Source organism: Pygocentrus nattereri, chromosome 17, assembly GCF_015220715.1.
Source record: "Pygocentrus nattereri isolate fPygNat1 chromosome 17, fPygNat1.pri, whole genome shotgun sequence".
Classification (NCBI taxonomy): Eukaryota; Metazoa; Chordata; class Actinopteri; order Characiformes; family Serrasalmidae; genus Pygocentrus; species Pygocentrus nattereri.
Window position 1 is genome coordinate 19,302,353 of NC_051227.1, and position 18,638 is coordinate 19,320,990.

The 18,638-nt window shown below is 38.4% G+C and overlaps 1 protein-coding gene across 2 annotated transcripts in view; it reads left to right on the forward strand.

Moving 5' to 3' along the window:
• kmt2bb (lysine (K)-specific methyltransferase 2Bb) overlaps positions 1–18,638 on the forward strand; it is a 45,912-nt gene that overhangs the window by 11,600 nt on the left and 15,674 nt on the right. For both annotated transcript variants that reach the window (XM_017720832.2, XM_017720833.2), the window contains exons 5-17: positions 169–282; positions 2,130–2,295; positions 3,244–3,457; positions 4,693–4,757; positions 4,913–5,173; positions 6,724–6,830; positions 6,912–7,022; positions 9,686–9,799; positions 10,013–10,159; positions 10,300–10,392; positions 10,622–10,739; positions 15,809–15,922; positions 17,720–17,931. In XM_017720832.2, coding sequence (XP_017576321.2) covers positions 169–282; positions 2,130–2,295; positions 3,244–3,457; positions 4,693–4,757; positions 4,913–5,173; positions 6,724–6,830; positions 6,912–7,022; positions 9,686–9,799; positions 10,013–10,159; positions 10,300–10,392; positions 10,622–10,739; positions 15,809–15,922; positions 17,720–17,931 — 1,836 coding nt within the window. The remainder of the gene's footprint in view (positions 1–168; positions 283–2,129; positions 2,296–3,243; positions 3,458–4,692; positions 4,758–4,912; positions 5,174–6,723; positions 6,831–6,911; positions 7,023–9,685; positions 9,800–10,012; positions 10,160–10,299; positions 10,393–10,621; positions 10,740–15,808; positions 15,923–17,719; positions 17,932–18,638) is intronic.

Genomic DNA, 18,638 nt, shown 5'->3' on the forward strand with positions numbered 1-18,638 from the left:
CGGCTGTACTAGAGAACTCCCCCCAACCCCCCCATTTGTAGGTCAATCCTAAAGCTCAGTCTACTGTTTTAAGACTAGATAAACTGTGTAAACTTCAGACCTCAAGGCTTTAAAAACTGTGCTGTGTTTTTGTTTATTTCGCACTTAAAACATGTTTTGTTATTACAGCTCCTGAAAGAAGGCGGAATCACAGCTGCAAAGAGGGAGAGGAGGAAACCGAAAGAGTGCCTTCAGAATGCCAGTCCTGGCAAGCCTGAAAAGACTGAAGCCTCTTCAGAGCAGGTAATGCCGGTAGTGGTTTCCTACTATTGCTTAACACATCATATCACACAGCATACAGAATATGTGGATGAATGCTCCACTCTAGATATTTAATTATTAATACTAAAAGAACTAAAATATATATATATATATATATATATATATATATATATATATATATATATATATATATATATATATATATATATATATATATATATATGTATGTGTGTGTGTGTGTGTGTGTGTGTGTGTGTGTATATATATATATATATATATATATATATATATATATATATAAAGAGAGAGAGAGAAAGTTTATTTATTTATATATATAATCTCGATAGAGCAATGTGGAAGGTTTGATAAATTTTCAATGTGACACAGCATTCTCACACTTCTCACCCACGTTCTATCAACAGCCCTTGTGGTGTTTTCTACTGCAAAGAAAGCGACACTACTCTGCTGTCGCCAGGAGAGGGCGAAATTCCGAGTTATTTAACATGAAGGGGGGGGGGGGGGGGGTGATGATTGAAATGAGTCTTTGGTAATGGCTGAAACGTGGAGTTATACATTACCTGTTTGAGTAGAGCGACCAGCGATCTGTTCGCCTGTGACCAAGTGTGATAAGTGGCATAACTATACTGTCCTACAGTGAACTCGCCTCTTTCCGTATATCCTAACAAGTTTGAGCAGCATTAAATCATGTCTGCACCTCAAAATTACAGTGCTATTACAGAGCGTGAACAGTCATATTTAGGTATTAGTGCATTCCCAAACAACAAAAGTGAAAGAGAGAAGTTTGTTCATGCAAGTTACAACCCAGGTTTAAACAAAAGTAAACTGAGGAATCTCTGAGGTATTGGAGAGTGGGAGAGCGCTGTCTTTCCAGGCTAGCTGTTGTTAACAGTTGGCTAACTTGAAGTGTAGATCAGACAAGGCACAAAAGCACCACTTTCAGTTAAACTTACCTAAAGTAGGACTTTGTTGGTCTGGTGTTGATATATTGCAGTTCACCCCTTAAACTATTATGTTAGCAACGTCTGGATTTCTCTATTCTAACAGGTGCTTGAATACTGTGATGTGCTCTGATATGGATGTGATAGGAGTGATGGTAGTAACATGGCGTGATCCATCACTGACGTACTGAGCCAGCTAATGTTTGCTGTTCGTACTAAGTTGACGTTCTTGAGAAACTAAACAGTTTAGCACGGTTTTTGGCCACTTGTTTAGCAGCTAAAAAATAATCTGTTTTCTTTCTTAAATTATGGCTATTACAAAAACTCTGGCCAGCTGATTAAAAATAGCTCATCAGAAACTTTCTCCCTCTCAAATGTTCTGCTGTTTGGCGAGAGTTTGCCGTGTTCCGACCTTAAAGGATAGTTGAAAACAGCAATTAACCACCCAGGAGCAAAAGTTAGCCTTCAGACTAGGAAGACATAATGATTTGACATTTATCGTGATGTCTCAATATCGAACAGTATGAATTTTGTTTATCGTGATAACATTTTTGGCCATATCACCCAGCTCTACTAAGAGGTTAGTCAAATTGAATGTTATACCAGTGCTGTCCTATTGGTTTTGGATTAGCAGTGCCTTCTGCTGTGAACTTTGAGGAGGAACTTCTGAGAACATTTCCAAGCATGCCCTCTGAGAGGGGGAATAGGGTGGAGCAATTTGGGATTAAGTGCTGTGATCAAAGGGCACAATGTCTGTGCTCGATGTGCAGAAACCGTGGAACTTGTAGGTCTGCAGTCCTCTGGTATTATGTCCCTTTCCGGCAGCCTTCTGTTTGGAAGCCAGTAGCACAAACGTCTGCCATTAACCTTTTATTCTCACCATATCTGTGAATTATTTGACTTTGGTAGACTCCTGAAGGTGAAAGCAGAGGAGGACCACGCATCAAGCATGTTTGTAGAGCTGCAGCTGTAGTTCTGGGGCAGCCCCGTGCCATGATCCCTGACGACATCCCCAGACTCAGTGCCCTCCCCTTGCATGAAAGATCTGGCATATCTCCATCACCTGCTGATAAGGGTAACTGCACACAGTCAAAGTGATAAATTGTTGCGTACAGTGGCAGTTACTGAAGCATTTCATACTGCTGCTTATGATGAGCTTACATGATTAACTATCTTTTGTGGATGTTAGCCCTGGGTGAATAATTGAAATTTAAATTCAAATGTTTGATAAGCCTGTGTTATAGGAAACTAGCTTTCATTCTCTTTCATGCACTCCATCTCCAAACTATGCCTTTATTTATTCATTTAAACCCTTTGTACAATCATTGTAATCTATGCTTAGTTTAAAATGTGTACAATAGAAAAGATTACATGCAAAATCCCAGGCCTGTTGCATACTAAGGCTTATTATTCAGTAACTGCAGGGTCGTCACTGCAAACTGTCAGAGCTCTTCTTAGGTTTTAGAAGTGTGTAATAAAACTTTGGGATCTGCTCTGTAGAGCAATGGCAGTGTCTTGGATTTTATCCAAACTATTACAGAGGACAGCTGGATGTTAAGTTACATGCTGTCTGTGCAGAATATAGTGTTGTTATAAATTACATGTATAACATATATAATATTAAAACCTAGTTCAGTTATTAACTATATAATAAATATACTGCAGTCAGGGGCCTATAGCATAAGACTGTATAATGCTTAGATGCAGCACTTCATAACTGTTGTTTGTCCTAGTAATAGTAATAATAATTCTGCAAATGATGTGTTGTCTAAATTTATATATTTTTAATGGATATGTGTATCAAAGCTGAGTAAATCTGTGTTTGCTCTTTCTCATGAAAGATAACTGTCAGACAGTTCTTTGTACACCTAAAGATGTTTATTTCCAGTGGTTGTAAATGCATCTGTGCTTAATTTCTCAGAGTTGATGACTGTTATTGGACTATATATATATATACACATACATATAAAATAAAATGTATAAAATCATTCATTTAGGAGGCTATGTTCTTGTATGTTTTCAGATATTGAGTCACACTCTGATCCAGACAGCCCTGTTCTCAATGATCAGAGGACACCTAAGTTTCGCAGAGTGAATAGAGCTGGTATTTTTGGGCTCCGGTCTCGGAGATGTGGGGAATGTAAGGGCTGCCTGCATGAAGAGGACTGCGGCAAGTGCATGAACTGCCTGGACAAGCCCAAGTTTGGTGGACCCAACACCAAAAGACAGTGCTGTGTGTAAGTAAAAATAGAAAACTTGTTTGAATTGGCTTGTTTATTAGATATGATGGGGTGTTTTCACACTTGAGTATGGGTCCGTCTTCAGGACAGATTCTGAGCTTGTTTTGGGGAAGGGGGACTTATTGTTGTAGGTTTGTTTTCACGCAGGAGAGCATCTGCCATGAAACTGGAATTGTGGATCAGTTGTGCACAGTTCAGATAAAACAGTAGACAGTAAAGTCATCCCTTTATGGTTTTGTGACACTAAAAGGATGCACTAAGGGGACACCAAGGGTTAATAGACAAATGGTTTAAATTTATATTATTGCTATGTTGGTCTGATTGACTACCAGGAAGCCAGCACAAATCATATGTTTTTTTTTTTTTTGTTTGTTTTTTTATGGCTAATTCTGATTTCTTAAAGCCAAAATGGCTGATGGTAGTTTTTTTGGGCCACTATTTATTAGCCTTTTTTATAACCTGTAGCTCACACTTCATGGGCTAAATGAGGAAATTATTCTCATCCAGTATCTCTGTATAAACACTGTTTGCTATTTTGTCAAACAGGAATTGAAAATTTAAAAAATCGGTCTTTTGTTTAAATATAAAGAAAGCAATTGCAAAGCTACATCAACAGTAAGAGGCAACTGACTGCTTTTCACAAAAAGTCATGCACAATTACTGTACATTTTGGTATAGGTGTAGCAGTAGCATTCAAATACAGTGTCGGGGCAAGTGGGTGAGATTTTTACATCATAAAACTACAGTATAGGTCAAAGTAAAGGAAATGCATTGTCTGATAGCAGGTCTTGAGTTTGGAGAAAACTGTGCATCTCTAGCTACCAATAATCAAGCAGTTATAAACAGCAGTTTTTGGCATGTTTTCATGCAGGAACCTACAACCAAGGAGTCGTTTTCACTTTTTAGCCATGTAGGACGGTACAACACGTTTTTAGTGATACTCAAGGAAGCATCACTTCCTGTCTTTTTCCCTGCCATTACAAAACTTAAAACGGGGAATAGCAAAATGAGCAATTTGCTGCGAATCCCAGACCATGTTTTTCAGGATGACCAGAGGTTGATTCTCTTGATGCTGCTTGAAAATATCTTTCACACCCAGCCATGCATACTGACGTAAACAAGCTCAAGTGTGAAATTATAAATCACGAGGCATATCATGCGTCTCTAAGCATTGGATTGGATGGAGAGTCTTCTTTCTAGCCATGCATGTCATATCCATTTCTCTTTTACAGGCATAAAAGGTGCGATCAGATTGAGGAACGGAAGGCCATGAGACTAAGTGGGAAGCTATGTAAAGGTAAACTGTTAACTTTTATTTACTTATGTATTTATTTTTTTTTTGTGTGAGTGAGATTTATTACAAAGTGCAGCTACTTTGGGGTGACTCTGGGATGTTTGGGCTTTGTTCTATGTAGCCTTCCCTCTTAGCTCTGTAGCTCTGTCTTGTTTTAGGGCACATGAAGAGACGGCGTTTATCCATTAGTGCAGGCCACTCGAGTAACGAGGAGGGTGAGGGGACGGAGGGGGCGGGGCGCTCCTCCCCCACGTCTGTGGGCGACAGTCAAAGCCCATCTTTACGGAAGCAGCCGCGGCGGCATGTTAAACCACGCTCCTACTGTGACCTGCTGGATTATGACTCTGACCTTGACCTCATCGGAATACCCCACTCGACATCTCCAGCCCGCAGGAGAGCTCCTGGTCTGCGCAACACGGGTAAAAACAATGAAAGATGTAGGAACCGGCGTTGCTTTATCAAAGTGCATGTGGCTTTTATGAAGTCATGAAATTGGAATTTTGCCCTTGTTTAGTTTTTGAATGTGTAAATACTGTAGATTTGAATGTTAAATGTGTTAATTTTTCTACGAAAATAAGTTACATAAAAATGCTAAAGCTAAATGCCAACTTTGTCCACAGCTTACTAACTAACATGCTGGTGTGGGTTGTTGATTGGTGCTGGTTGTTTGTGAGTTTTGGTGCCCAAGCAATGTGATTTACATTTGATGCTGCACTTACCAGAATGGCCATTCTCCATGATGCACATTGACAGTTTTGCATCACAGTGCCACAACAAAAAAAAGGCATAACATAATGCCCGGCCTAAAACATATTAGGAATTGCAGCAGAGGAAGATTAAAGTATTAGAATGGACATTGAATATGTCAATGTTGTTGAACAGACTTTTTAACCAAATTTCGTTTTGACAGCGCTCCCGTCCATTCAGGCCATCTGCAATTTGTAAAAAAGTTTTACTTTGCAGTGGTGAGCTAATCGTGCTTCACTTTATCTAAGGTTCTTTTACAATAACTGTTTTAATCTTTTAATCCTAATCTCAGATCTGATAAAGTCAAGATAAGATTTTTTGCAAATGTGTATTACAGAAGCAAATCTTATCTGAATTTAGGGATTATGTCTTGCCTTGGAGCATCTTATCTCAAGTTAGAAAATCCTAAACTACACAATTGAGGCCAGTAATCACTTGTTTTGTCTGTTACCAAACAAAATGACATCCAGCTGAAGCAAACAACCAGAATATAGTATACAAAAATGTGTAAGTTAACTAGATAGCTCATGTCTAAACAAGAGTAAAGAGATGAACGTTTGCAAAAAGTGAATAATATTGTGAGCGCTCCTTGCTGTTGAACAAAGTGGCATTCCTCCCCAGTTTCAGTTTCTATTTGTTTTTGTTTTTTTTGCTGGCTTTAGCCGGCATGCACACTCATTTGTTACATTTAAGCAGCTACTTGTTCAACTCTGTCTCCACATTATTTACCACCATTACCGGTGTTTTATTTGCCAAGTTTTAAATGATCTTAAACACACAAAGGTTAAAGAGAGGAAACATTGGGGAATGCATGTGCGGTGTTGGGGATCTTTTGTTTTTAAACCGCAGGGTTAGAAATAAACTTTGCTCTCACAAGTGAAACCGCTGTTTTGCAGAATGAATGAATGTAAGACCTTTAGGCAAGTTATAGTGAAGTTCTGCTACATGTCACAGTTGCTTAACATAAGTTAACACACCACTGGGTGGTACTTTAGAAATGATATCTGGTTAGGATGCCCTTCCGCAATACTGTTCTTATCTGTCTAACAAGATTATAAACTGAGAAATGAAAGTAATAATAATATCTGTAATAGCTATTGCTTTGCTTTAAAAGTGTGCCGTATAATGATATAAATACCTTTTTTTTGGTAAGTGTGCATATAGCAATAAACAGTTCTCTTTGCTTTGTCAAATGTTTATCATTTTTGCTTATTTATTACAGACTTTGTGTCACTGGATGACTTTGTTGGTGATGGTCTTGATGAAGACATACGACATCGCAGGTCTGGATTAAACAAAGTTCCTCCTATCAGACGGAAAACTGAGAAGGTAACAGAAACCTCAGTGTTTTTTAGAAATCTGTAGCAGGTAGACCAAATTACTTGAACTGGAAACCTTTTGCTTTCTCAGAGCCCTCAGGAGCAAACCCCACCCAGTGTCTTGGCAGCCTTGGCAAACGGCTTTGCTCAGAGAGAGAACGAGCCTTCCCAGCCCTCATACAAGATCCGCATCGACTTTAAGGTAAGCTGGAGAAAATTCACATGGATGGCCTCTCACGTCCTACACTAATATATATTTAGTGCATATATGTATAATGTAAAGCAAACTATGGTGTGATTTATCTTTTTATCATTAAACTTTGTGTTTGGTTGGTTAAAAAAGTGTAAATATGATGAGATCCAGCTCAGTGGATGCTTTTTTGATTTGTATCTACATACTGTGATTAAACCACATGATGGCAGCACTAACATTACACATGGTCCACTGTTAGTGGATCTAAACCTCTGAATCAGAGAACAACTGATCTCTCTACTTGTTACTGTTGTTGAATTTTAAAAAGTCTAATTTAAAAAAAAAATGCTTTGAACATCCACTTATAGTAAAATAAACTACCTTAAACACAATTATGGACAAATATGCACCAGAATGCACTGATGCGGGAATTCTGGGATGATGTCAATATCCAGCATCTTTCACGTTCATATCTGCTGATGCTGATCTATACACATTTACAAAATGTAGAAATTGGGGCAATGTCCACACGAATTGCAATTTCAAAAATAATATAGCATTTATATGTTGAGAGGTTACAAAAACATTAAAATAAATGAAATGGAGACATTTTAGCTCAGCAGCCCAGTTTCACCTAAACAGTCTGCTGTTCTGCAGAACCATAAAAATGAAGTCACTACCAGAATACTTTTTTGATCCCAGAGGGAAATTGTAGTTATCTGAAATCATATTATATCAGAAATATATAAGAAATAAATCAGTTATAAGAAATCACTTATCTGCCAATAACATTATTGTGGTAAGTACATTTTTATTAATGTACGTGTCTTTTGAGAGAAGTTGTGAATTGTTTTCGGCCTACTTAGTTGTTTAATGTTGGCAAAATGGGGAGATTATGAATTCTAATACTTCTCCCCATTGGTGTCATCTGGTGACAGGACTTCCAGCGAAGTGTTTCAGACAGCTTCTGTGGTTTCTGTGGCAGAGATTTTCATGGCCATTTACGTGCACAAAAATCTAACACACTAAAGGAAGGGGGTGGCAGAAAGTGATCACACTGTGTAGGTAAATGAACACAGGAAACAGAAATTTTGTATTAGGCAGAGACGCAATTTTAAATAAGGCTTACTTGCAAAAGAGATTTTTTTAATCTCAATGTGACTCACTTAAAATTGAATATTAAGAACAATAATATATTATAGATGTTATTATTTATGCCATAAATAATATCTATAATTTATTATATTATAAAAACATTATAGATAAACTTTAACCTTCAAATCACCCCCCATTGACCATTTCAGGTCAATGGACCTAAAAACACAATTGAACCATAGTTATAAGTGTTACCAGCTCCTGGTGCAAATTTATTTATTTCTTTATTCTCCCCCCCATTAGATGTCAGTGCCCTTTCTCATTCTGAGACTCCGATATAACCCTTGATGTTAGACTGATAACAGCATAGAAATTATTGATTATTTCAGGCAGTACTTGTATGTTGTGTGAATAATGACAGAATATTATACAACATTATATAATGTAACGTAGTAGATGTTTTACTTGCCTTGCCTGTTTCTTTAAATTAAACCGAGGGGTTTTTACATTCCTTTTGATTAACGTTCTCATAGGCTGGGAGGGCAGTCAATCACAGATTGATCAGCCAAACGTTTGACCAGCTGCTTAGGGAGGGCGAGCGGTCATGTTTGAGTCTGTTTGGCTGTGATGGACTGAAATGAGTAAGAGTTTGGCCTACGTCTGGTTCAGACAGCCAGGCAGATGGGCTTAGTGAGACTGTCATGCCCCAGGTTAACATGGCAGAGAGAGTGGAGAATTTTGTTTTGCAAAATTGCCTAAATATGAACAAAATCAGGCTGTATTTTTGATCCTGCTGAATTTGATCAGAGTTTTGTCCATATAAGGTCATTTTGGGGCTAATGACTGCTTTGGATCATGTTAACTGAGGCTCTGCGAGGAAAATACACTGTGTTCTTTCCTGCTTTGAGCTCTCAAATGTAGACACATGTGGGTTCTTTTACCACAAAAAACATGGCTTATGAAAGAAAATTGACAAATATTTTTGCTGTATAGTTGCATCATAAGATGGTGTCTAGAGGTTGAAACTGAGTTGCAGCACTTTCGAATTTTGTACTCTAAATGTGTGTAAAATGAACTCTTCAATGTAGAATCAAAGCAAAGATAGCTACAGGTACAGGTACAGATTCTGATTTGGTTCTTATATACCATGTGTTCCAGTGGCAACCTGTGAAGTTCTGGTGAACTCCATGCCCAGGAGAGTTAAGGCAGTTCTAGAAAATAATGGTGGCAAAATATTGACACTTTAGGAACTGTCTCTTAGGGGTGTACTCACTTTTGTTGCCGGTGGTTTAGACATTAATGGCTGTATATTGAGTTACTTTTCATTGTGTCAAAGTGTAATTTTGTCAGTGTTGTCCCATGAAAAGATATACTTAAATATCTGCAGAAATGTGAGGGGTGTACTCACTTTTGTGATGCACTGTACCTGCCAAGCTGGCATTTTAAGTTCATGCATTAAAAATCAGATGTCTCTGTAAATAACACTAATCGAGCAGCAGCCAGTTCAAAATAATGAAGTGTCTGTGCAATTTGGTGCTTGTGAGCTAATAATTCTCATTTCTGTGTTTTTTCTATAGGAGGATTGTAGTGTTCAGAGCGTTTGGTCGACCGGAGGGATGAGCATCCTCACCTCTGTGCCTACCATGCCACAGTATGTGTGCCTGCTGTGTGCAAGCAAAGGACAGAATGAGGTACATACTGAAATGTTTGACACAGTAACATCTCACTTCTCTCTCTGTGTATTGGTGCCAGAGGTTAACTGCAAAGGAAGTATTTCAGGGAGGCTTTTTTTGCAGTGAAACCTATAACCTTTTAAACTTATAAAGTGTGTGAAAGGCTAGATGCAGATGAAATGTGTTGGTCTTTCAGAAGTGCCCAGTTCTAGTGTTGGTTGTCTGTTCCAGATGCTGTATTGTCAAGTGTGTTGTGAACCTTTCCATCACTTTTGCTTGGAGCCGTCAGAGCGACCTCAGGATGAGAACAAGGAGAACTGGTGCTGCCGCCGCTGCAAGTTTTGCCGTGTTTGTGGCCGCAAGAACAAACTCTCAAAAGTTGGTTGACTGTGTTTGAAGTTGTTGCCTGACCATTTTTTTTAAAGTCAGTTTTAGAGAATATTTGAAATGTACGTTTTGTAATAGTCTTAAAAAATGGAAATGTCAGTGCCTGATTTATGATTCTTTTCACCCCACAGCCTCTGCTGGAGTGTGAACGATGCCAAAACTCTTATCATCCTGCTTGTCTAGGCCCCAACTACCCCAAACCCAACAAGCGTAAGAAGGCCTGGGTGAGTAAAAATGACATGAAGCATGGTTCAGAAAATGTCAAGTTGACACTGGAGTGCTTACCTGTTTCAGAATGGTAAAGTACTTGAATATATACTAGTAGTGGCTTGGTAAAAGGGTGGTGTTAGTGTGAGGTTTTTCAATTATGCTGCATCTTTTTTATCCATGTAAGAACACTTTAAGCTTAGAAAACGTGGTAGTTATGATGAATAAATTTGTCTGTGCTCATAGGTTTGTATGACCTGCATTCGGTGTAAGAGCTGCGGCGTGACCCCAGGAAAGAGCTGGGATACAGAGTGGGACCACGAGAAAGGCTTTTGTCCTGACTGCACAAGGCTCTTTGACCAGGGTGAGACACCAAGGCTGATTGCAAATGAATTACCTTATTTATAGTTAAAATGATTAACTAGGTGTAACATTCAGAAGACTTTTTTTTTTTTTGCTTAATAATTTTACTTTCATTCTCAAAACGTAGTAAACCCCAACCAGTCAAAACTAGGTTTGCAAATTAAGCATTTTATATTCAGTAAAACAGCACTTATATTGTATATTATGCTTAAGTTGCATATACATACAGTTGCAAAAATAAAAAGTCAATTTTCAATTAGCTCTTGCAAAATACCTGCAGTGTTAATTAAATGCAGGATTAGGTAATGTCTAAGGAATGTTTCGGCAGAGTAATCTGTAACTTGGGTGGAGTAAACAAAAGTTCCTTCACCCCCCCAACCCAACCCCCCGCCTCTCTCTCCCCCCCCCCCCTTTTTGCCTCTTTATAAAAATGCCTAATTACAGGTTTCCTGCCTAGCAGATGCAACCAGTACTTGCTGTACTTAGTTAAATGAGGCCATTAGGCTGTTTGTATAAACATCTGGATGAGGTTATTCTGTTATCAACAAGAGTACCTAGGAACTCACCAAGTTACTTCCTTCTGATAAAATGTCATGCTTCCTTGCAATAGTAGAGCCATTTGTTTCTGTTTTGAAGTACAGTAATGTACAAAACTCAGCCAACTTATGCACTTGTATAAATCATATTTCTGGGCAATAAAACACCATGTAACATTAGAATAAATGCAAACATGACTTACCTAAATTCTCTTATTGTAAGAGTTTGTATTTATTTTACTGTAATACTAGGTTAACTGTAGATTATGAAATATAATTTTCTCCGTTGACAGACTTGTGCACATTACTGTATGTCTGTAAGTCTAGAGTATACTTCTTTTAGGTGTTTTTGTGGGCTCCTACTTGGAAGATATTTCCCACACTCCTCATTACAGAACTGTTTGAGGGCGGTTTTGCATGTACTGACTGTTCCATGTCCTTTCCCATGTCTACGGCCAATTGGATCCAAATTTTGACTTTCCCTTTCCAAAATCTGCCTTTCCATCTTTCTGATTCATTGTTGTATGCTTTTGCTTGTTGGGTGTGTTTGGGTCTGAGTCTTGTTTCAAGGTCCAATTAATGTTTGGCAGGCATTCTCCCTGAATACTCTATGGTACAATGTGTAATTCATGACTGAGCAGTTCTGAGAACCCTGTGCACAGAGGTTAAAGCCAGGCAGTGATGTACACTGTTTTTCTGGCCTATGTCAACACCCATGTTGGGGGTGCGGTTCTAATGGTGTTTGTGTATGTTTTAAATAGACTGAAATCACACAGTGTATTCCTGGTGAGAATCTGACAAGGCAGAATGTATAAAGTGATTGACGGGTTTGTGTCCAACTGCCAAGGAGTCAGTAACGCCTCTCTGCATGAGCAGAGCCTCCTTCACTGCTTTTGTGTTTGTTCATTAGCGCAGCAGGGTACACTCGGCTCGTGTACATTGCTGGATGCCTTTCTCGAACAGCCTCCTTTAGATCACTAATTCAGTAAGACTGAGATCATCTTTAGAGTATTCTAAAATAAAATCTTGAGGGTTTGTGCTGTTGAGTTGTTCTTTCCGTTATGTCTATGTGTGAACCATCTCTTGAGTTTTATAGTGCAGACAGTTTTGGAGACTCTTCTGAGAAACTTGCTGCCTAGTCCTTAAGAAGTCATAACTCCTCATAATAGCACATCTATGTACCAGAACAGTCAACCTGTTCCCCAATTTACAGCAGACATGACCTAAGCAGCTGTGGCTTTTGGTTGCTTGCTACCATGCATCATCCTATGGTTGTTTGACACTTTTTTTGAGGATTTGACCCATGTGACATTTGTAGTTCACCCACCAATTCCTGATGTAGATGACAATACAACCCCCTCACAGAGACATGCCACAAACTTTTTTTTTCCAAAATTCCAACCTTCTAGCATTAAGAAAACAATATAAAAAGAAACAAATGTAATTATCATCAGTCACAATTGTGTTTTAGATCAAGAAGAGGAAAAAAAATGGAATCACTAAATTCTGAGGAACATATTATGGAATCATGAGAAAAACACTGCACCATTAGTACTTTGTTGCACCACCACTGGCTTTTATAACGGCTTGAATTGAACGAACAATGTTCTTCATCAGTCCGTCTCCAACTGTCTGTTATTGCTGTTGCCAGATCACCTTTGCAGGTCGCAGCCTTGGCATTGACCATTTTCTTCAATTCCCACGAGAGATTTTTAACTGGATTGAGATCTGGACTATTTGCAGGCCATGCCATTGACATTATATGCCTTTCTTGAAGGAAAGTTTTCACAACCTTTGCCCTGTGGCAGGATGCATCATCTTGAAAAATGAAGTCATCACCAAACATCCGTTCAGTTGATGGAATAAGAAAAGTGTCCAAAATTTCAGTGTAGACTTTGGCATTTATTGAAGATGTAATGACTGTCAGGTAAAGGCACGGGGGAGATGACATGCAGCCCCAGATCATCAATGACTGTGGAAATTTACAGGTTTTCTTCAGGCAGTCATCTTTATAAATTTCATTGGACCAGCACCGAACAAAAGTTCCAGCCTCATCACCTTGCCCAATGCAGACTCATGATTCATCACTGAAGATTACTCTCATCCAGTCATCCACAGTCCATGTTTGCTTTACTTTAGCCCACTGTAACCTTGTTCTTTTCTGTTTGTGTTAATGATGGCTTTCCTTTGGCTTTTCCGGATGTAAATCCCATTTCTTTCAAACTCCCGTTTCCGCCCACTTGTTTCTCTTTTGTTTTGTTGTGTATTTTCTGTTTTCAAGACACATTGCTTTAAGTTTTCTGTCTTGACACGTTGATGTTTTCCTTGGTCTACCTACCTTTCTGTGCTTCCCTTTTATAACCTACCCATCTTGTTTGGACTTGGTCCAGATTTTAGACACAGCTGACTGGGAACAACCAACATCTTTTGGAACATACCGTGATTATTTGCCTTCTTGAAGAAGTTTTTTTTTTTTTTTTTTTTTTAAACTGAAGACTAATTAGCAGATTTCATCTGATGCATGTGTTCATTTTAGAACTGGAAATTACAGAGTTATTCCATGATATTTTCTTCAGAATTTAGTGATTCCATATTTTTTTCTTCTACTTGATCTACAAACACAATTGTGACTGACTACAACAATTATATTTATTTCTTTTTTTGTTTTCTTAATGCCAGAAGGTTGGAATTTTGGAAAGGAAAAAAAAAAGTTTTGTGGCATGTCTCTGTGATTAACTTTTTTTCTACAAAATGAAACAATTGAATGATCTTCCTCGAAGTGTGGTGATTCCATGGTTTTTGCCATTGGCTGTAGAGCTGATTTATTTATTTTTTCCCCATTTATTGTATGCTGTCCTGCAGGTTGTGTCTTGTGAAAACTTTTTTCTTAGCGTCATGAACTTCTACAGCTGTTACTCTGAGGTACATAACATTTTTTTATATTTATCTGTGGTCCATTGGGATGCACGGCACTTAAACAGAATTTGATTTTGAGCACTTTTGTCATGGCAGGAATGTTTCTGTGTCTTATAAGTAAAGCGTGTCAGAAAAAAAAGCCAGTGCTATGCGTTTGCATGAACCAGCTGTCTTGTTAACGGTTCAGTCAGCTGTTTTCACTGTGCCTTGAAGGAAGTGACAAAGTGAACATGCGTCACAGCCAGCTGATTCTTTTTAATACGTAAAAAAATTATTCATGTAGTATGTGCGCTCAGTCATCTCATACTTGCGCAAGTTTGAAATCTAGAGGCTAAAGTGAACTGAGAACATCTTGACTCTAAACTGAAGTCCTTTCTTGAGGCTCTTCACCTAAACTTTACCAAAGGGCCACATCCTTACCAAAATTTTACCAAAATACTCTTTGAGCATTTTGCCTGTTCACAGTTATCCTGTGTGGAGGAGAGTTGGATCAATTTGATACACCTACTTTCAGTTGCCTGAGGACAGTTTTGTGTGATCTGAACTCAGTCGTTAGTTTTGTTATCACTGTCTTGGGTACTACTGTTTGCCCATTGCTGTTGAAGTCGTGACGTTTCTGAGGGATACGCTTGCAGGCGTTTCCTGTTATGTTTCCAGGAAGCGGCAAAGGAAGTGGCAGATAAAGTTGAAGCACTGACAAGTCTCCTCAATGTACGTTGTCCTTTAGGGATGCATAGTGATTCAGACTGGGAGATGTTTGGGGGGAAAGCATTGAATAGTTGTTGTGACATTTTAAACTTATTTTGATGTGCTTATTTTTACTCAGTAAGAGTAGGATGTTTAGGCAACACTGGGCTATTGTGTTAGAATGTCTCATTTTGATTTATTTTACTACATTTGTAAATCTAGATTCCTCAGTCACGCTACTTCAGGTAGATTTCATCCCATGTTATATGTATCTTATAAATGTTTTGTATCAGCTCTCTGTTAGCTTGTTGCTTGTCATTATATTGTATTCCCAACTCTCAGTTTAACTAGCAGTTGTTTTAACGCAAAGATAATAAACATATTTTCTGAAAGAGTTCCATACTCTCAGAAATAAAAGGTACTAAACTGCAAATATTTGCTCCATTTGTGTCCATCAGAAATTTGTAAAGCGTTCATCCTTTTTCATTAGAGGTGTGGGCACATGCCAGGCAGTAGCAGCCTTCAGCTGTGTGACCCACAGACTATTCTGTTATTAGGTTGTATTTGTAGCTACTGTCCTTGACAGTGGTTCTTCACCATTCCAGCTGTTTTTCCCAAAAAATTAATGGGGATTTGAAATCTTTTGAATGCATCCAACTGATGGTGGATACTTGTTTAGAATTGATACTGCATATATACTGGTGATGTAGCATCCAACATAATCCAATAAAAGCTTGATACAGTAAAACAGTCCCTTTTTTTCTTCGCTCTTAAGTTTAGATTCAGTGGAGAGGCTAGACAAATGCAGATTGCTGATTCTGTCCTCTTATCCTTGGATTTACTGAACACAAACTTGTTTAGAGGGGAAAAAAATAAAGCAATGTCATACTTTTTATTAATCTGTGTCAATTGTGGCATTTCGTTTTCTTAGGTAATTACTGCACCATGTGCTTCAAGTGCTATGAGGATAATGACTATGAAAGCCAAATGATGCAGTGTTCCACATGTAACCACTGGGTCCATGCCAAGTGTGAGGGACTGACAGGTGAGTGTGCTTAATAAAAGCCATTACTCATCATTGAGATAACGTGTTGTTAAGTGTAAATTTGTTACTGCGGCCTTGGCGCTTACTTACTTACATGTGATCATGATCTTAACTGAAAAGACCTAGATTGGTGTTGTAGTAGAGTTTTTGTGATCTTAACCTCCCAAAACATTCAGTAACATTTTACTGAAGGGCAGCATTCATAATATTCATAGCATTCAATCTAAGATTTTAATAACTGCAATAAGCTTACAGAAACGTGTCAGTTTTGATTTCATTTTTCAATTTTACCTCATAAATAATACATCAGAAATTCTTTAACTGTAAGACTTAAAAATTGTGGGGGTTTTTCTTTTTTTTTTCTTTTCTTTGAAAATGTTAACCATCTGTCTCTGAGTTATTTATGGTAAGACACACACACAAATCATTAGCACCAATTAGCAATTAAGACTAAGGCTTCACAGATGTTTTATGCCCTCGACCTCAGTTTCCTCCTCAGTGTTCCGCCAATCATTCTGATTTGTACGTATTAATAAGTGTGTTCCAAAACCACTGTGTGGTTATTTCCTCAACTCAGTGACCCAGAAAATCATCTTTAGGAAATAAACTTGTAGAGTGCTGTGAAAAAGTATTTGTCCCTCATCTGATTTCTTCTGTTTTTGCTAATTTGCATTTTTAATATAAGATAGACAACACAAGTGAAGACAAAATGCAGCTTTTAAATGTTCCATTTATTGAAGAAAAACATTCATTCCAAGTGTGCATCACCCACATGAAGAAGTAACTTCTCTGTAAACATTGTGCCACAATTGGGGCCTGTACTGTCTGTTTAAGGTCTTGCGTCAGCATCTTAATGGGATTCAAGTCAGGACTTTGACTCAGTGACACTTTTTTTTTTTTTTTTTTTTTTTTTTCCTGTTTTGAGCCGTTCAGAGGTGGACTTGCTTGTGTGCTTTAGATCATCGCCCTGCTGCTTAACCCAACTGCGCTTGAGCTTGAGGTCACAAGCTGACAGGCAGACATTCTCCTTCAGGAGACTGATAGAGTAGAATTTATGGTTCCATCAGTTATTGCAAGTCATGCAGGTCTTACAGATTCAAAGACCATGTTTAACTGTTAGTATGATGTTCTTATGGTGGAATGCGGTGCTAGCTTTGTGCCAGATGTAACGGGACCTTTGTCTACCAGAAAGCTCCACTGTTGACTCATCATTCCATGAAACATTAACCCAGAAATCTCGGGGTCATCTAGATGTTCTCTAGAAAATGAGAGATGAGCCTTTGTGTTCTTTTTGGTTCAGCAATGGTTTGTGCCTTGCAAAATCCATGCATGGCATTTTTGCAGTGTTTTTTTTTCTTGTGTAATTGCGTACATTGACCATAACTGAGACAAGTGAGGCTTGCGGTTCTTATATATTTGTCTGGGTTCCTTTGTGAAATTCTGGATGAGTAAATGAGTAATTGATGAGGTCTTAGAGAAAGTTTGGTATGCTGGCCCCTCCTGGGAAAATTCAGCACTTTTGCAGTTTTCTCCATTTGTGGAGAAATGTGGATAGTGGCTCTTCCTGTGGACCCCCCCCCAATAAAATAACTAAAATCACAGTTCAAAAACAAAATTGAGTTTACGTGGCTTATCTTTGTCTTATATAAAAAGTAGTTTGATGATCTGAAACGCTCAGGCATGACCTACGCAAAAGTAGAAGAAATTACAAAGGGGGTGAATACATTTTCACAGCCTCATACCTTTCCACCTGGATATGTTCGTGCTTCATCACTGCTTTCCATTGTCTCTCTGCAGATGATCTATATGAGATCCTGTCCAGTTTGCCAGAGAGTGTGGTGTACTCATGCCAGCCCTGCACTCAAGCACAGCCTGGTGGGGTGCTGGTGAGTGAGTCTGCAGGAGGCTGGAGGGAGCTGCTGATGCTGGAGCTCCGGGCTGGGGTGGAGAAGGTGCTCGCCTGCCTTCTCAGCTCTACTCTCACTCAGCATCTCGTGACCTGCAAGGAGGTGGGCTCAGATCCCTTACTGCTCTTCATGGTGGCAATCAGTAGGGGCCAAACTGTATGATACTGTTGCGTAAGATTTGTGAATTGCTTAATATGTAAGATAATTTATTACTTTTCACTGCAAGTTGTTTGTTTTATTGTACGTCACTGTCTATTGTAGTTTATTGTATTGTATTGTTGGTTATTGTATTGCATTGAATGGCACAGAGTTCTGTGTTCAACTCTGTTTCTTTTTCTCTTGGTGTCTGCAGTGACATTTTGTTTCCCCAATCCTATTGGTAACTAGCAAAGATACTTTCTCTAGATAGACAAAGCACTTCTTGTAAGTCGCTCTGGATAAGAGCGTCTGCTAAATGCTGTAAATGTAAATGTAAGTTGTTTAGTTTAATATAAAGCACACTTCATCTTGCATTGCATTGATGATACAAAGCATAATTCTGAGACAAAACAACAAAAATGCCCTCTACATTAACAGGATTGGTGCATTGTCAGGGTTCTTGCTAATCCTAAGTAAAATGCATTAATAATAGGTCATAAAATATAAGTAATGTGGGACATCTTAAGGTCATATCCTTCCAATTTTTCAGTGAAAATGGTATTGTTTTTAGTTTGGTTGAGGTCTTAAAAGGTGTTAAAATGCACTGAACTCAGCTTTTTTTTTTTTTTTTTTTTTAAAAATTGTCACGCAACCCTGATTACGCCAAGCAA